Source organism: Rhinolophus ferrumequinum (genome assembly GCF_004115265.2).
Source record: "Rhinolophus ferrumequinum isolate MPI-CBG mRhiFer1 chromosome 5 unlocalized genomic scaffold, mRhiFer1_v1.p scaffold_110_arrow_ctg1, whole genome shotgun sequence".
NCBI classification, from domain to species: domain Eukaryota; kingdom Metazoa; phylum Chordata; class Mammalia; order Chiroptera; family Rhinolophidae; genus Rhinolophus; species Rhinolophus ferrumequinum.
Genome location: NW_022680355.1, coordinates 5,401,147 through 5,417,338, shown reverse-complemented (window position 1 = coordinate 5,417,338; position 16,192 = coordinate 5,401,147). Strand labels below are relative to the sequence as shown.

Genomic DNA, 16,192 nt, shown 5'->3' with positions numbered 1-16,192 from the left:
AACATAGTGTGATGAACTGAATGCTTGTGTCTCCCCAAACGCATGGGTTGAAATCCTAGCCCCCAGTGTGACCATATAAGAAAGTGGGGCCTTTTGGTCATGAGAGTGGAGCCCTTATCAATGGGATTAGTGCCCGTAAAAAATATACCCGAGAGCTTTCTAGCCCTGTCAGCCATATGAGGACACAGCAGAAAGATGGCTGTCTGCAAAGGAAGAGGGCTCTCCTCAGACACTGAATCTGCCAGTTCCTTGATCTCAGACGTCCCAGCCTCCAGAACTGGGAGAAATTAGTATTTGTTTAAGCCACCAGTTTACGGCATTGTTGTTGTAGCAGCCCAAAGGGACTAAGACACACTGTATAAAAATGAGTTTTAAAGTCTTGACCCTGCTTATCTTTGCAAAACTGTCTAGAAATACCTGATACTTGGCTACTGTCTAATTCCTTTTCATGAGTTGGTTCAGTGACACGGGGTCCCTACGTTAATTCTGGATCTCTACAGAATAAGGGTCTTCCTCCGGTTGCTGATTAACCTATGAAGTGTTTCTCCTCCTTTGCAAGCTCATTCCTCATACGCTTTTTTTTTTCCTCATTTTTTTGTGGAAACCAATCTAACACATACATGTATTTGGGAAATTTCAATTACTCTTGTTCAAATAAGTATGCTTCTTCAGGATTAATCTTAGCATTCCCTTTGCACTGCTTTGTGATTCTGCAACCACATACTAAAGCCTCTGCAAGTTTAAGATCCCCTAAAATGGAAATTGGAAATGCTTCATTAAAAAAAAATAATCTACACCAGCTTTTCACATTCATAATAAGTAACAGAGCTATTATGTATCAGGTGGTACTTTTTTTTTCCTTTTGAAAAATGTCATAAACCTGTATTATCATACTCTTTTCATATGTAAGTATGATCTTCTGTGAGTTCACTGCGCAGAACAGCAGCCTGAGGGAAGAATCAGCCCAGCAATATTTCACACATTTTTATTACTGTATTTCTGTGAAATGGGATAATACGTCTTATTACTATCCTATATTTATATCCGTTATTGTTATTGTCAGATCTCTGAAGTAGAGAAAGCTTATTTAAGCTTGAAACACACGAGCAGTAGGATTTTCATCATCTAAGAATATTCTGATGTATTCTCTATAAAGCAAACATACCATAGACATTCGGCCCGCATGGGACATTATGAAATTTGCCTTTTTCTTTGTAAAATAATCATTCAAGCAACTGCACTCTTTTTCAGATTAAGCATTTGCCAGTGACTTCTTTTCTTTCAAATAGATTACCTAGTTAGGGACTGCAATAAAATATTAGAATACACATAATAACCATGTGTGCAGCAATTAATGATTGCTAACTTTTTAAAGGAACATATTGCACAATTTGTAAAAACTCAGATGCATCCACAATGGACAATGTATGCCACAACAGAAGATCACAGAGAGTTTTTCCCTATACATTTAGGAGAAAAATGGTTGATCTCTAGTTTTTAGCTCCATTTAGCACACATATTTGGTGACCATTCTTAACTGCACCTTCCTCAGATAAGAGCTTTAAGGCAAATCTAGATGATACAACACTTGCTGGACATTCCTTTAATTTTTAATTTGGTGCCAGAAAGAGAAATCCATGAGACATGTTATTGGTAAGCAACTCAATTTAATCTACGATTTTTCAGAACATTTATATCCTCAAAAGCACTAGCGAAATCTGCTCTGTGCTCTAACTCCTTGCAGCTCAGAGTATGGCATGTGGTCCAGCCACGTCTGTATTTCCTGAGAGGCACTGGTCAAACTTACAATTTCTGAGTCAGGTTTGGATCATAAAGCTAAACTTATATAATTCCTAATCTCCACTTTTAAATCTTCCCTTTTTCAAGTTACCCAGGTGCTTTTCAATCAAGGCAAAAAAATCACTTGATAATCCTTTTCAGAAACACTTTCTTCGTCCCAAAACAAAGCTCTCAATATTGCATGTGAATAAAGTGCGGGAAACCACACATTTGGTTCAGCGTTAGAAAGGAATTTGGGATTGATTTCTGGAAAGCAAATAAGTGTAAGTTACCAACACCGCTACATAAGAATGAGACGATGACACGGAGCTTCATGAAGACCAGTTATTCTTACCAGTTCTTCTCACTGCTCAGGCCCTCGCAGTTCTATAAGGCACCACAGATGCTATGAGACCTCTGTGCCAGAAAACAGCAGGACAGCCAGCAGGGAGGCGAAGAAACATGCACAGCTCGTCCATGCATGTGTCCCCAGGGTCATGGGGTTCCCTGGAGGCTGCTCAAACAAGACTGAATCAGGAATGGAATTCAACCTCAGCTGAAGGTCCTGGAAACTCTTATACTCCCAAAGTAATCACAAAAAATAGCACACGAGCGACTGCGCTGTGACACCTCACTCTCAATACCTACTAATCAGAAGACGACACTGCTCTTTTTACTTGGTAAGTGGTTATGTGTCCACATGAACAGAGAAAATAAATGCAAGAGGACAGCCTCACATAAATCAATGTGCAGATCAACAGTGGCACTTGCTTGTTCGATAGGAAATACTACTGGTTTCAAAGCATCTTTAGACCTTCAGGGGAAGAATATTAAAACAATCACAACTACAACAAACTTCAGTTGGAAGAATTATTTAGCTGGAATACTGAGTTCTACAGTATCCTTCCTTATCTGTTCTTTTGCAAGGCCAGAAAAAATACTGTCACCAATGTAAGATAATAACAGGCTTTGTTTCATAATGGATTTGTGCCAAAATAGTAAATATGCTGTAGTCTTTTTTTTCTGTCTTTGTTTAGTGAAAGTGGGACATAAAGTCTAGACAAGGGCAGAAGGAGGAGAACATGCATGGGAATACCATTCTGGTGGTTTTAGTCTCACTGGGACACAAATTATTTTAACAGCTATTACTACAGCCAGGGCTCTTAGGCAAAATAATTCTGATTCCCGATGTGGACTTTAGAAGCATCTAAAGGAAAAGTACGCATAGTCTTTCATTGACCATATTAATTATAATTAGCAGTATAAATCAAAATGCTTATTCCTAAAAGGTAAGAAAGATCTCATCACAGTACCCAGCACTGCGTAGGCACTCTATAACCATTTGCTTCCTTCCTTTCTTCTTCCTGTTTGTAAGTCAATACAGAAAAAGTACTTTCCCCAAAAGAGACACAATAATGTTCAAAAAGGCTATTTGAAGGGCCAGGATAAATAAACTATAGAGATGTTTCAGATGTAGGCTTTTGTTTCCATACCTAGTGGTGGTGCCAAGAAACGACTTACGGGACTTTAGATCCCCAATAATCTTAATCAATCCCCAGGACCCCATCAAATCAATAAACTCTCAAAATAAAAGCAGTTCTCTTATCGTGCACGTCTAGCTTCAAGACAAGTCCCTTTCCAGCCCAACTGAAACCCCAATGTTACTTCCATATTGATACTTGCCACTGTCCAAAATTGTTACATAATCAAAGTACCACTTATTTTTCCTTATATATTACAGAAAGCAAAGTCAAGTAGAAAGGCTAATCCTTAGAAGCTGGGCAGGCCTGAGTTTGAATACCAGCCCCTTTACTCATTAATGGGAGTCCTGAGAAAAAAAGACGAAACCAAAATCTGAAATTGCCTTCATGTAAAAGTCACTGAGATTACCCAGCCAACCTCGGGATGCAAATCTCACTGGGCTGATGTAAGGACTCAGGCAAATGGTATCCATGCACCACCTGCCACCTCTTAGCACCCAATGAGTACCCAGCAAAGAGCTTCCTGCACCATCCTTCTTCCTTTTTACTGATTCAAGATCACTACGTTATGTGGTCTCCCTCTGTTACGTAGGGTAGAAAAGAAAAAAAAAAAAAGGCAGAATAACAAAATTGCAGCTATAATAACAACTGGGATTTGTATTTTGAGGAGTGTTAATACATCCTGGAGTAAAGGGATTTTCTAGTTTACAAATGATTAAGAAAAGTCAGCCTCCTGCACAGAGATCACAGAGTTCTAGGAATCTGTGCTCCCCACTTTCAGTCTCAGTGGGTACAGTTTTGGGCAGAGAATAAACACCTCTGCTTCTGTTCAGCTCTCCGTTCTTTATGTTGCACGCTAGCTAAAGACCTTTGCAGGGAAGAATTATATTGCCTACTTCAAGTTGCTATAACAACATAGTTGCCAAAATAGCAGGCAACCTGCAGGAGCCAGAATAGCATCTTATAGACACTGTATGACTTCTAGCACTGGCACATTTTCTTTGTCTGGTACGGGGCCTGGCAGAGTCAGCCAGGGACCACCGGAATCACATGCTAGTTAAGGAGATGAAAAGGGGTTTTGAAAATCGCTGGGCTTCTCACATACGCAGAATCCCAATGCCTGTGCTTCAGATCTCCTGAAGAGTCTTCTCACTAATGAGGGAACAAAGGATGTCTTGACACTATTTGCAGAATTGTGGAGTATCTGTTTCATGAATTTGAGTTCTTTTCCTAAATAATGAGCATTTCAGGGCAGTCAAAAGAATGCTACCTGGTTCTTAAAAAGTATGAAACCTGGGAGAAAGCAGGAACTAAAACTTCAGGTTGAGAGAGAATATACAAAGAGACAATGGCTGGACCACGGATAATAATAGAACCCTGACCCCAACTTCTATAGTTGGGGTTTGGGGAGCCAGCACACAATTGTGGCAGCAACTGGCGCAGGATGGGCAAGACTTGATTAATAACTGACAGCTTCCCTATTACTTTGTCAATGCAATCAACTCAGGACCAACCAGAGGGAGCCAAACATGGTCCCCCAACCAATCATATGTGATGCTCTGCTTCTCATTAGCCCACCTCTAGCTTCTCCGGGCCAATAGCCACCAATCAGAGCTTACCTGGAACCTCTTTTTACCCTGAAAAAAACTTTCACACTCCCCTGACTGTTTCTGATTCTCTACCAAGGTCAGGTAATGGAGGCTAACTCCCTTGTCATAGCAAACTGAATAAACAGCCTCTGTTCTCATTTGGGTGGCTTTTGCCTATTTCCATAAGATTTACCTGTTTGTTTTTGTTATATCTAGTGTCCTATCCAAACCATATTTTATGATTTGCAGATTTTCAATGCTAAGGGCTATAGAAATTTAACTAATGTAATATACAGAGACCTCTGGGTAACCCTAAAAGCTGCCTAAAATGTGCCCTCAGAAAACTTCCAGAGTCACCAAACCCATCGGCAACCATCCTCCTTACACTTCATGGCTTCAACCTTAACAAAGAATTACAGTCACAGAGGGACTAACCATCCCAGTTTGCTCAGAACCACCCCATTTTCAGCAGTGAAAGTCTTCCATACACCCCAGGAAACCTCTCATTCCTGGGCAAACCAGGACAGTTGGTGACCCAACGAACCCCTCAGTGTGCCATGCCATTCTACGACTCAGCCACGGCAGACATAATTCGCTCTGTCAGGAATCTCCTCTCTTACCCCGATGGATTATCATCCTGGCGAGCTCCCCTCTGTCAGACAAGCCCCTGTCTACCTGCCAACTCCTAGAATTAGCCTCTTTGACAGCAGCCCACCACAAGGAGGCGCTCACTCCATCCTGCGTGCTTGCCACGCTACAGCCTGTTTGTTATTTTGTACAGATCACATGGCATAGGGACGATTTGGTTATGGCGTTTAGAACCTACACAATAAATTCCTCGCAGGCAGGCAGGCAGGTGCTGCACTATACTCATCTCCGTGTCCCCTTACCGTCATCACATCGAGCCCATGTTTATCTGCTTCAAGACTAAATGGATTTGTGAGTGATTAAATGGCTTAGCTATTTATTCATTTAATTAATGTAATTATCATTTATCATTGGATTACTGAATATTGATCGATTAATTATTTATCGATGAATTAAATTAATCTTTACCAAAAAAAATTAAAAAGTCCCAAAGCTCTGGATTGAGCTGAAGGGACAGCTTATACATATAGGGAAGTCAAATGCCTTACAAGAAATATATTCATTAATGCATTTGAATTGCCGCGATTATTTACCTACCTCGATCTGGGTGGTGTTGTCCTGCCCGTCATCCAGGAGCAGGTCTGTGAAGCCCCTGGGCTCTGGGGAGTCTTGGCCCGTGCTTGCTCGATTGGTGTCCACCGCCTTGAGGGTATCTGAGTTCCTTTTCCACCGGTGGCTGAACGCATGTGTGTCCACTTCTATCTCCTCTTCTGTTTGCGGGAAAGTCTGAGCAACTTGAGATCGCCAATCTGTTTGAAAAGAAATAAAATAATGAGTTACTATTTGCTATGAATCATGCACATGTTCTCAACTTGGGCAGAAAAAAAAATTCTGCTAGTCGTGAAAATAGAAAACTAACTCATAGCAGTGAAATCTGTTGAAGTGTAGCATTTGGAGCTGGTATGCACATCTCTGAGAAGGATGCAATTTTAGGTTGTGACAATGGTTAATGTGCAGATCCTTCCGAGTCCCTAAAACACATAGGCAGCCCTAACACAATGCATTTTTATTCCCTTCCCTCCCCACCATCCACACACATACTTCATAAACATTCCCAGTTGTTCTGAGAAAACAAGCTACACTCCAAATCAAGGAATGAAAACCAAGTGATTTTCAGTACATATGGAAATGAAAGTCAAATACTATTAACTTACGAGCTTATATTTGTTTCACATGAGTTATTCTGAGCAGCAAAGAGACGACAATGTGTTTGAATGGGTTAAATAACACATGGCATGATCTTCGTGTAAATGTGCTAACCTGCCTTGTAGTTCACAAGTCAGACTTCATTCATTGCCTAACTCACGTAACAAGCAACACCCTCAGGAGGCATCACCTTGGAATCTTGTCACGTAGGTAAAGTATGACAGTGATAGGCACTCAGAGAAATGGACGGGAAGGAAAGGAGATCAAATCACAAAGGTATTTTAAAGCCATCTGCAGGAACTGGCCTTGCTGACCCGGCTCAGCCTGCTATTACAGGAGGGAAAATTAGATTTAATCATCACTCCTAGTCTTTCATTTCAGTGGGTCAGCAGGGGAAGGTGCACCCCACGTACGGGGAATTCAGTTTCTGTCTAGGAAGAGCAGCCTTTTTCTATGTAACCATCGCCAAAAGATATGAATGGATAGTATTTACAGCTGGCAGAAGATGGGTTCAAAAAGGGCTTCAGAGAGCCATGATTTAATTAGGGCTGTGATGTTCCCCTCAATACAAGAGCATTCTAAGAAACCAAAATGTATCTAATGTGGTGTAGAATATCATTGACTCAGCGGCTTAGAAGTCTCATAACTAAGGTAAGGCTGTCACTACTCCTCAAAGGCAAATGGGCTAAAATATCTGCTTTTCACTTCAGAAAGGTGCCAGTAATTCTTCTAGACAGAGAGAATGACTACTCTTTGGTTTCGCCATGAACTGAAGAGGTCTCCCACTGCCTGACGCCTTAGTGGATGCATCCTAGAGAGAAAACACTACCATGAAGTCCGGCAAGCTAGACCTTTCCATGGGCTTGTAGACTATTAGAGCTTAAAAGAACCATGGAGAAGGAAACAGCCAAGAACTCCACAGAGAAGAATCCAAAAGCCAGAACAATGTAGCACTGTTCAATTCATAGAACGTTGTCAGGCTGAAAAAGACTCAGGTACATAAAGGGTTGATCATGGTCCCCTCCCACTCTCCACTACAGAAAATATTTCTTTTTTAACACTCTTCTTCCCACTGGTCATTGAACAGTGCTCAATACATATTTGTTGAATGAATGAATGAGTGAATGGATGAATGAGTTGTTGAGTCTTTTTGGAGCAAGAATGATACGACCATGCAGAAGTAAGTAATGGAAGAAATACTTTGCAAGGATTCCGGAGACCTGGTGTGGAATTCTTCCTGTTAGGGTTGCTGGCTATGGGGTCTAGCATAATTTTAGAAAACTCTCTGTGCTTTAGTTACCCTATAGGTGTATTTTAAATGGGAATGAAAATATCTTACCTGCAAGAGCAGACAGCTTTTCCTGAGGACATGTCCAGCTCTAAGACCTATGATTCTAGGCAAAGCTATAGAAAGCAATTTTATTTGCTTCATTTAGATACCTGGCCTCATTACCAAAAATACATGAGGCAGCTTACAACAAAAGTAAGCAATAAAAGTTTTACAACAACCAGATTGAGATCTCCTAGCACGCACTTAGGCTAACTTTTAGAGTTGTGCGTTGGCCTTGCACTAGGCGTGGTGGCTATCTGAATGCAAATGATCATGAAAGGACAATTGAAAATCTATACAGGGTCCTTGTTAGTATGTCAACCTAGATAAGAAACGTAGCAAATGGAATGCAATTAATGGATTAAACCTTCCTAGATATAAAAATGTTTTTTCAAAAAAAATCACACAAAGGGAAATGGCTTGAACCAGAATGGCTTGTCAGTTGTCTATAACGTAAACCAGGAAAAGGATACTGAAAACGTCAAAGAATGAGTCTTTCTTAAAATTAAAATCTTCAAAACAGAACTTGAAAGCAACTCTGGGTTTTTTGAATTGGGTATTATTTTGGGGCATTAATTCCCTGATATTAATTTCACCATTATCCTTTTAGATATTTACAGTACAAGACAAAAATACAGTACTTTCCATGACGCCTGTTAGGCCAGTAATGTCATACGAGCCTGGTCCCGGCTGCGCAGGAAGTAGACCAAACAACAACACTGGGGAGCTGACTGCATAGGAAGTCTATTTCTCAACTTCCTTGAGTCCCCTTTCTCATTTTCTCCCTGCTGTCTTACCCTAAAAAATAAATGAAAAGACGCTTCAAAACTTAGGGATGATAAAGTCCATAATACCCCCTTTTAGTTAATTAAACGAGGAGGCCCTTAGAGGAGGGTGGTTCTAATACCTTAGCTGCCTACATAAGCAAACCCAAATCTAAGCCTGTAAATGCTGAGGTTAGGTGAAGAACTAAGGACAACCAATCAGAAACAGCCAACTTGGCTTTTCTGAATCAGGCAAATGCTGTAGCCAATCAAATAATTTCCTTGTTATCCTCCCATCTTTACTCCATAAAAGTCTCTCCCCCAGCTCCTGTTCTTGGAAGTCCTGTAATCACTTCTGGTTTGGCGCTGCCCTACTGGAATTGATTTTTCACTCTGGTAAATAAACTCTTAAAATTTTTAACATGCCACACTTTATTTTTTAATACCACTTAAGTTAAAGTTCGGGAAGTTGGATTAATGTGTCAAACTCTTGTTTTTGCGGTGACCATTCAAATTTGTCCTTTAGCTGTATTATTGGGGAAGGTAAATTTAATAGACAGGTAGGCCTCCGATATGAAATAAGAAGAAATGCTTACTCTAGCACATAAGAGGGTTAGTCCCCAAGCAGCTGTGGAGTTTTGGTGATGTTTTATCGTTTGCTTGTTTTTTTAATTTTTAACAGTGTTTCATGATTTTCTTTTTTCTCTCTTGCTTCACTGTCACATTAACAGCTGCTACAGTCACTGATTGGTTTGCCTCCATCATGGATGCGCTTGCTCCTCCTAGAATTTGCTACCTTAAACTTTGTAAACTGACCAATGAATCACTTGCTGGCTCTAATTGTGTTTGCAAAGTTTAAACAGGATTTAAGGAAGGACCTGAGGATTTTCTAATGAGAAAATTTGTGAGATTTAGGGCCTGGTCCCCATGAATTTTCTTTTGGTTGCTATGTTAGACCTAATTCTTTTTCTCTGGTTATGTTATGAATAAGCAAGACTACCTGATCATCCATTGAGGAAGCATTACTTGTATGCTCAAAATTCAGTAGTACATGGCTCACAAGACTGAAGGATGAAATTGGCTTAGATTTTGATCCCATTACAGAATGATTGTTAAAGAAGATAAGACAAGTCAAAATGGACGCTTTACAGAAATAAAGACTGAAATGAAAAACTGGCAAAACCATAGCCTGGTTATCTACATTGTAAATTATTCCTATACTTCACGGGCTTTCAAACTCATAAAACATTTTAAATCATCACCAAAACAAATCATTCAGAGGCAAGAGGAAGGAATATATGTAATATAATTTTTCCCTTCCCAGCTGCAGGGAAAACAAAGCAACAGGAGGGATCTTTGAATCATCTGGTTGAACAGATTGTTTGCTTTCTGTCCACTGTATGTTAATTAAACCTCCAAAGGAAAACATTCAAAGACAATTTTCTCCAACATATTTTGCTATAGTTGTTAATCATATAGCTCATGAAAACATTAAATATATCTAATGTCTCACATTTGAATATAAGGAGAGAAAGCTTGAACACATTTTTGTTTATATAACACATGAATTGATCTTAACACACCCCTGAGATATTTTATTCGATTAAAATAGCCAATAAACTACTACTGAAGAAGGCACTTTGTTATATTTCAAATAGAACATCACTATGAAACCCAATAATGTCTAGTGAATGAGAGTAAAACAAGAAACTCATATATATCCTCATATTATTCTTCACAAACCTTACAAGTCTCTGTGCCATCATACACTATAAAATGAAATAATTTAAAATAAAATAAAAACAAAAGGGAAGAAAGCTGTGCTAGGGTAGATATGTCCATGTTTATGTGTTACCCTAACGATTTTATTTAATATCTTGCATTTAGTTAGTATAATAGTTACATTTTGAAGCAATCTTTAACCCCATTTCTTGAGCCTTGCATACAAATCATACACATAATACATGTCGAACCACTAAGAACTACATAAATTGCCATGTATCTTATGCAATTAGGATCCATCAAGACTGCACTTTTTGACAAGCACTTTGGTCGGCACTTTACAAGTGAGCGAAACACCCCTTTGAATCCTCTGCAGAAGCATTAAGATTGTTCAATGAAAACAGATTTACTAGCTAGATTCATCTGAGAATATGAGGTGTGACCATTAAGTTCACGAACTTGTTGTAACGATGTTGCTAACCATTTTTGATATCAAAGGGATTATTAATTATGAATTTGTAACAACTGGACAAACAGTTAACCAAGTTTACTATTTGAAAGTGCTGAAAAGGCTGTGTGACAAAGTTAGACGACCTGAACTTTTCATCAACAATTCATGGCTCTTGCATCACGACAATGCACCAGCTCACATGGCACTGTCTGTGAGGGAGTTTTCAGCCAGTAAACAAATAACTGTACTGGAACACCCTCCCTACTCACCTCATCTGGCCCCCAATGACTTCTTTCTTCACCCGAAGGTAAAGGAAATATTGAAAGGAAGACATTTTGCTGACATTCAGGACATCAAGGGTAATAAAACGACAGCTCTGATGGTCATTCCAGAAAAAGAGTTCCAAAATTGCTTTAAAGGGTGGACTAGGCACTTGCATAGGTGCATAGCTTCCCAAAAGGAGTACTTTGAAGGTGACCATAGTGATATTCAGCAATGTAGTATATATAACTTTTTCTAGGATGAGTTTACAAACTTAATTGTCTGACCTTGTAGATGAAATTATTTGGCCAAGGTACTTCAAGTTATGGCTTTGCACTTCAAGTTTTTGCGGAAGTAAAGAGGAAATTCTATGCACATGGTTATGTTCTTGGTTATGTCCAATAATGAACTGACTATGCAGTGGACTTTGAGGTTTTGACTGACAGCATTACAGAGTACGAGAGCTACAGAAGAGGAAGCATAAAGCATGTTTTGTCAAGATATTAAAGGGCTTGAGTTAAGACTTAGACATCATATTCTTTTTAAGCTTCTCATGTGATGCTTTGTGCCCCCTGGTTGAGGACCATGCCTCCACGCTCTGGTCCCACCACAGGGGCCTTAGGTCACATCTTCATCATCTCTTGCCTCCTAACTGGTCTTACTGTCTTCAATCTCTTCTTTTTTCAATCTTTTTCCATCAACTATCAGAGATACCTTTCAAATTTATTCATTTCTCTCTTCTGAGAGAATGGCTCAACACCCACAAAACTCTAAAACACTCCATGCTCTTGTTCCAACCACTCTCCCATGTCTGACTCCCCATCACACCCTGTACTTCCACCACACAGAATTTCTCCATAATCTCCGTATCTGCAATGAATATAGCTGCTTTTGCATGGAGGAAAGCCCTTCTTCACCCCAGGCTTTGAGAAATCTCACAACTCCTGCAAGATCCAGCTCAAATATCAACTTGATAAATGAAGCTCCCCTTGACTACCCCAAGCAGAGCTAGTTGAATGTTCTGCTATAACCCAATAACTCTTCTTCCCTGACTCTTTAAACACTTTTCTGCCTACCCCACCTGAATGTGAAATTGTGCAGAAAAGTGTTAACACAGCAGGCCTGAGACTGCCATCCTTAGAAAACCTTGTTTACAAAGCTTGCCCTTGGCTGGCATCTGGGAACTTCGGTTTAGGGAGGGTTCCCACCATCCCCTAATAGATAAGAGTGGCTTACTGTGGCTAAACTGTTGGGGTAAACAATATGGTTTATGCTGAACACCTGCCTTCCTCCTGGGAGTCTGGAATTTTGGTACATGCTAGAAAGAAGGTGGTTATGTGAACAGCTACCGGTAAAATCCTTGGGTGTTGAGTTTCTAATGATCTTCCCTGGTTGACAATATTTCACATGTGCTGTCACAGCTCATTGCTGGAGGAATTAAACATCCTGTGTGTTCCTGCTGGGGAGGACTCTTAGAAACTCGCCCTGGTTTCCTTAGACATTGCCCCAAGTTCCTTTTCCCTTTGAAGATTTTGCTTTATATCCTGTTTCTGTAATAAATCATAGCCATGGATACAACTATATGCTAAGTATTGTGAGTCCTCGTAGCATATCATCAAACCTCGCAGGTGGCCTTGGAGATGCCTGACACAGAGATGTTTCAGAAGAGGGACTCTATCTTATATTTTTTTATCCCATTAGTACAAGCACAGACATTGATATATAATAACTCTCCAAAGTTTTTTTCTGAAGAAAGAATGAATGAGTAAATGAATGATTGGACGGGTTGCTGCTCATTTCAGACAGCATCTTAAAAGTTATGGATGCAATTTCAATAACTCTCCAAAGTTTTTTTCTGAAGAAAGAATGAATGAGTAAATGAATGATTGGACGGGTTGCTGCTCATTTCAGACAGCATCTTAAAAGTTATGGATGCAATTTCTTGTCCAACTTGTTAAGATTTTAACCATGTTTCTGAGTAGTCAGAAAACAGGGTGGAAGAAGGAGAAAACGATGGGAAAACAAATCTATAATAGCTTCTATTTATCTTCTACAAGTTCGACTCAAAAATAGCTCACTGGCCAGTTGGATGATGTTCGTAACAGCAGCGATTACAGTTCATCATCTCAGTTCTTTGCAGTTAATGGACTCAGTAAGAGATACAACACATGTCTTTGAGGAATGTGGGCATGGCCCAGTGAGACTGAAAAGCTACGAAGGAGATGAAACAAGGACCATTTTAAGTTAAAAGTGGGAAATAAGAGGAGAATTATTCTAGAACTTGGAAGCATAAGAGCTCAGCCTCTGAGAGAGCAAAGCAATCATGAAGGCCTAAGGCCAAGACGTAAGCGCACACCCTTTCTTCTCCGCCTTGCCCTTCTCTGTCATCTGAGTCACTGTACGGTTCTGGGGCATGGCACAGTATTTTTCTGATGAAGAATATTAGGCAGTTTAAGAAAAATATATAAAAAAAATTAAATAGAATGCGAAAACGGGAAAATCTATTCAAACACTCCAAAATATGCACAGAACCAACTTACACTTCTAAACTTGAATAGTTTTCTAATTTTACTATTAAATAAAATAACAAGCAGACATTTTAATTTCACACATAAGAATGGCAAATTATCCTATGGAAAACATGCTCAGCCTTATAAGCAATCCTTACTACAATTTAAGGCAATTTTAAAGTACTGCTATATATTTACTAAGCATTAAAAATAAATAGAAAGAATAAAACTGTGTTAACAGTTGTAAAACAGAGGTGTTTTACCCATTACTTCTAATATGGGTTAATAATAATATTAATTATAATAACTAATGTTTATTTAGGGTTAGTTAAATGTCAAGCACTGTTCTGAACCTTTGCATACATTAATGTATTTGGCATGTATTATTATTAGCCCGTTTTTTCCTATGAGGTTATTGATGCATGTGAGAGGGTAAGTGATAGCCTCAGAAAGTAACCAGAGCTAGATCCAGAGGTTTAGTCTTACCTGTTATCTAAACTGTCTCTAATTAACCTTTCAGAAAGTCAATTTAGCAATCTGTCACAAAGCCTAATAATATGACACAAAAAAACAATCTAAAAGAAAAAAAAGAGCCAAAATGGACTATTTAAAACAGCAAAAACATGTAACCAATTCAGCATTTGAAAGCAAATAAGGACTACAATATACCATCAAGCTGATTTTGCCAATGGAAGTACATGAAACGTTAATGTAAAAATGAAGTAGAAAGTAATAATAGCATGTTAATACTGATTATATTTTTTGACAGACATAACGGTATTTTAAAATAAATAATGAATCTTCTTGTTAATTGAGAATTTTCTATTCACTGCCTAGTGGAAATTTAAAGGAAAAATTGATTTAATTCAAGTAGATTTCAGCATTTGTTTTAACCTGATGATAACTTTCTGATTTATAGTAAAAAGGAAGACAGTCAAAGAACTCAGACTATCCACTGATTCTTCAGCTCTGCCAGATTTAGAGAATAAACTCATTTCCACATAAGCCATAATCGACAAAAAATATATTAACAGAGAAAATAGCATTTAATTAAATTAACATCTATCTTTTAATAAGATCCTTGGAATTTTCTGCAGAAAACATTGTATCATGAACCCAGAAACTACGTGGAATTTTTAGTATGTGACTTCCTGCTATCTGTAAAAAGAGAGGGGGCAGCTTTATAGCCTTGACAGCCCTCCCCAGCTGTAAGTCTATCATTTACTGGCTAGCTAAATACCAGGGCGCCAAAATAAAAATGTATACACATGACCTGTGTTCATTTTTTATTATTGGTATATATTGAGTATTACAATTTTAATGTAGTTTTTTCCTTTCTTAAAATGTGTATACAATTTTTTGGCACCCTTTGTATCTTAATATCCATTTTGGATCATATATTAAATATTCTGCATTTGTTTTCAGGTATTCTATTTAACTTGTGAAAATTCATGTACTATGAGAGTTTAGAGTCTCCATAGCAAAATAAAAAAACTAAAATTTATTTGGTAAAATATTTGAACACTTCCATGTATCATTAGCCATTCTAAACTACCCTCATTTCCTGTATTGGGAATGGCTGATTTTAGAATAAGGGCTTTGCACTGAAAGCTAAGTCCCAGTGCATGAAAACATGTGACTGACAGCCAGAGGGAGATGGAAAATGCTATAAACAGGGCCAGTCATGGCCAATAGCCTCTCTATGGAAAATGTGAGTCCTCTGAGCCAGAACAGACCAGATGGAATCAATTGTTGTAATGGTGCCCAGGGTCAAAGATCATGTCCAAATGCCCAGGGACCAAATCACTGAGGGCCTTCTCTTGATTGATGGTTACCAGATGTCTGATAGACTCAATCTCATTGCATATTGTCATCAGACTATATTCAATTTGTGGAGTCAGAATCTATAACGACCGAATGTTGAGCCAAGGCTCACTTAGCCAATGACCACAGATGACAACCGACACATGGATTTCTATCAGATTATAGTTTATATTTTTATCTGATTTAAATCACATAAATCATACCACTGTCAAACTAGCCCCAAATGTCTATAGGTTAAACGTCCACTAGAGATTTGTGTGGACTTGAACAAGAGGCCAATAACACCTGCGATTTCCTCATCACAAAATTATCTCTATTGTTTATTTTTTAAATCATTCTGGTCCTAAGGTTATAACTGTGTAACCCCAGGCAAGTCTCTCAACCTTCTGGGCCTATGTTTCTTTATTAAAATATGACTTTAATAAGTGGCAGACATACCATATTCTTAGAATGAAAACCAGTAGTATTTTTCTGAAACCTGACTAAGTGATTCTAAAGTTCAACCCAAACAATTTAACAGCTTAACTGCACCCCAACTCTCCACCTCCCTGCAAAGAGATGAGCAATGCCCCCCACATAATCCAACAACTAGGGAATAAGTACCTATCTTGACAAAACCTCTGGATCTGGGCTCAGTCCTTTGGCCTGGTCTGAGCACAATATGACTGTCCAAATATTATTAGTTGT

At 38.9% G+C, this 16,192-nt stretch overlaps 1 protein-coding gene across 4 annotated transcripts in view; it reads right to left on the bottom strand.

Annotated features, from left to right (window-relative positions):
* Positions 1-16,192, bottom strand: part of PLXDC2 (plexin domain containing 2) — a 389,290-nt gene that overhangs the window by 221,496 nt on the left and 151,602 nt on the right. For all 4 annotated transcript variants that reach the window (XM_033100592.1, XM_033100589.1, XM_033100590.1 and 1 more), the window contains one exon: positions 6,035-6,246. In XM_033100592.1, the coding sequence (XP_032956483.1) occupies positions 6,035-6,246 (212 nt within the window). The remainder of the gene's footprint in view (positions 1-6,034; positions 6,247-16,192) is intronic.